At 54.2% G+C, this 1,806-nt stretch overlaps 1 protein-coding gene across 1 annotated transcript in view; it reads left to right on the forward strand.

The window, feature by feature from the left end:
• Nucleotides 1–1,806, forward strand: part of RPH3A (rabphilin 3A) — a 129,537-nt gene that overhangs the window by 86,015 nt on the left and 41,716 nt on the right. The window contains exon 6 of the mRNA XM_045296694.1: nucleotides 592–721. Coding sequence (XP_045152629.1) covers nucleotides 592–721 — 130 coding nt within the window. The remainder of the gene's footprint in view (nucleotides 1–591; nucleotides 722–1,806) is intronic.

Here is a 1,806-nt window from a genome sequence, read left to right on the forward strand (position 1 = left end):
CCGAAGGAAGTCAGAGACCCCTAGGGTCAGGAGAGAGGGGACGGTGGTGCAGTTGGGTGGAGGTGAAGAGAGTTGGTTGGATTGTAGAGACGTGGGGGAGATGGACGCAGTGGAACTCGGTAGTGTGGCTGAAACGTTGAATGTCAGGATAAGGAGTCCAGGAGGCGCCCAGATTTCTGGCATGAGCTAGTTGGTAAATGCTATGGTCAGTTCTTTATCATCCACTGACTTGGGCATGAAGCGGAATCAAGACAGACTTCAACTGGAAACCATGAACTTCAGCTGCCTGCAAAGACAACCAAGAAAAGACACCATGTAAATGAGTAGATGACAGATTAGACTGCTTCCCTGGAGGAGGCGATGAGAGATAGAAAGGCCAGAGACGGCTCTTAATCAGAGCCGAGTGACCGGATGGGCACTGAGGAGTATGGGAGGGAGCTGTGACGTTCTGAAACTGGGGGGAAGAGGCCACAGCCATCACCGGATGCTCAAGAGGCCATGACTCAAAGACCACAAAGACCCTCTGGTCCCAAAGGAAACGTGCACGGTCCCCATTCTACGAGGTCCTTATCACCCTGTCTCTGCTTCCAGGCGCCTGGTGGACCACCTAGAGACCATGAGGAAGAACGTGGCTGGGGATGGGGTGGACCGCTGCATCCTGTGCGGAGAACAGCTGGGGATGCTGGGCTCGGCCTGTGTCGTGTGCGAGGACTGTAAAAAGGTACGGGTGCATCGCCCCTCCTTATCCCCTCCTCTCAGTGCCTGCAGCGGGCTCGGGGTCCGAGCTTGAGTCTTGGGGGCGGGCGAGTCCTACGTCTTGGGAAATGGAGCTAGGATTCTGGGCACAGTGGCCAGAATAGGATTCCTTCCAGAAGGCGCCCACACCCGGCTGTCCTCAAAGGTAACCCAGATGCTGGCTTTTCTCCTAGAAGTCGCTCAGCCACATGTCCCCATAGACCCTCCCGTCTATCCAGGAGGAACTTGGCCATGAGCTACAAGTATCCTGACTGTGGCCAGCAAGTTCTGTGTCAGCCTAAATCATACTCTGCGTATGTGTATACACACCTGTGTGTGTGTGTGTGGGGGGGGTGTTACCCCATGTTCCTTTGCCTTGGGGGATGGTATAGGAGACTTACAAACCCCCTCTCCAACCAAGCGAAAATGATGGCGCCTGAAGAGCACCTGTTCTGGAGCGGGTCGCTCTCTAAGTTGTCTGGCCCACCCCACCTCCCACCTGTCTTTGAATGGCCTTCTCTTGAGAATGCCAGGGAAGGACTAGCAGCCCTCGGGTCTGCTGAATTTCCGGGGGAAGAGTTCAAGGGACCCACTCAGCTAGAGACCTCTGTAACGTCCCTGCGCGTTTCTGGTTGGGCGTCCCGTTTAGCACTGAGGATCGAATCCTGGGGGGAGGTGATCTGTTCTGGAAAGCAGATCCCTTGCCATCAGTGAAATAGTGAGGATGGTGCCTGACCCAGTGGAGTTTCCTTTTGTCTCACCTGCCGGGAAACTCAGCCCCCAATGCAATGTTCTGTGCGTCATCTTAGCGTTTACTCCACGTCTTGTCCTTGGAGAGATGAACTTCTCCTTGCAGTCTATGCGGCCTCAGACCCTTTCTGCTGAAAAAGAAGACGTCCGTTATGAAACTTTCTCTTACCGACAGTGTCTCACGTGTGGACGCTGAACACTCAGACCCCCATGGGGACTCTTGAACGTCTTCTCCCGGTTGCTTGGGAATGGTTCAAGTTCTTGTTATTGGAAATCAAGACCCAAATGGGAATGTTGATGACATGGTTGGGTTTGGGGGAT

Source organism: Echinops telfairi, unplaced genomic scaffold, assembly GCF_000313985.2.
Source record: "Echinops telfairi isolate 266 unplaced genomic scaffold, ASM31398v2 ScPeMD7_7412;HRSCAF=8450, whole genome shotgun sequence".
Taxonomy (NCBI): Eukaryota; Metazoa; Chordata; class Mammalia; order Afrosoricida; family Tenrecidae; genus Echinops; species Echinops telfairi.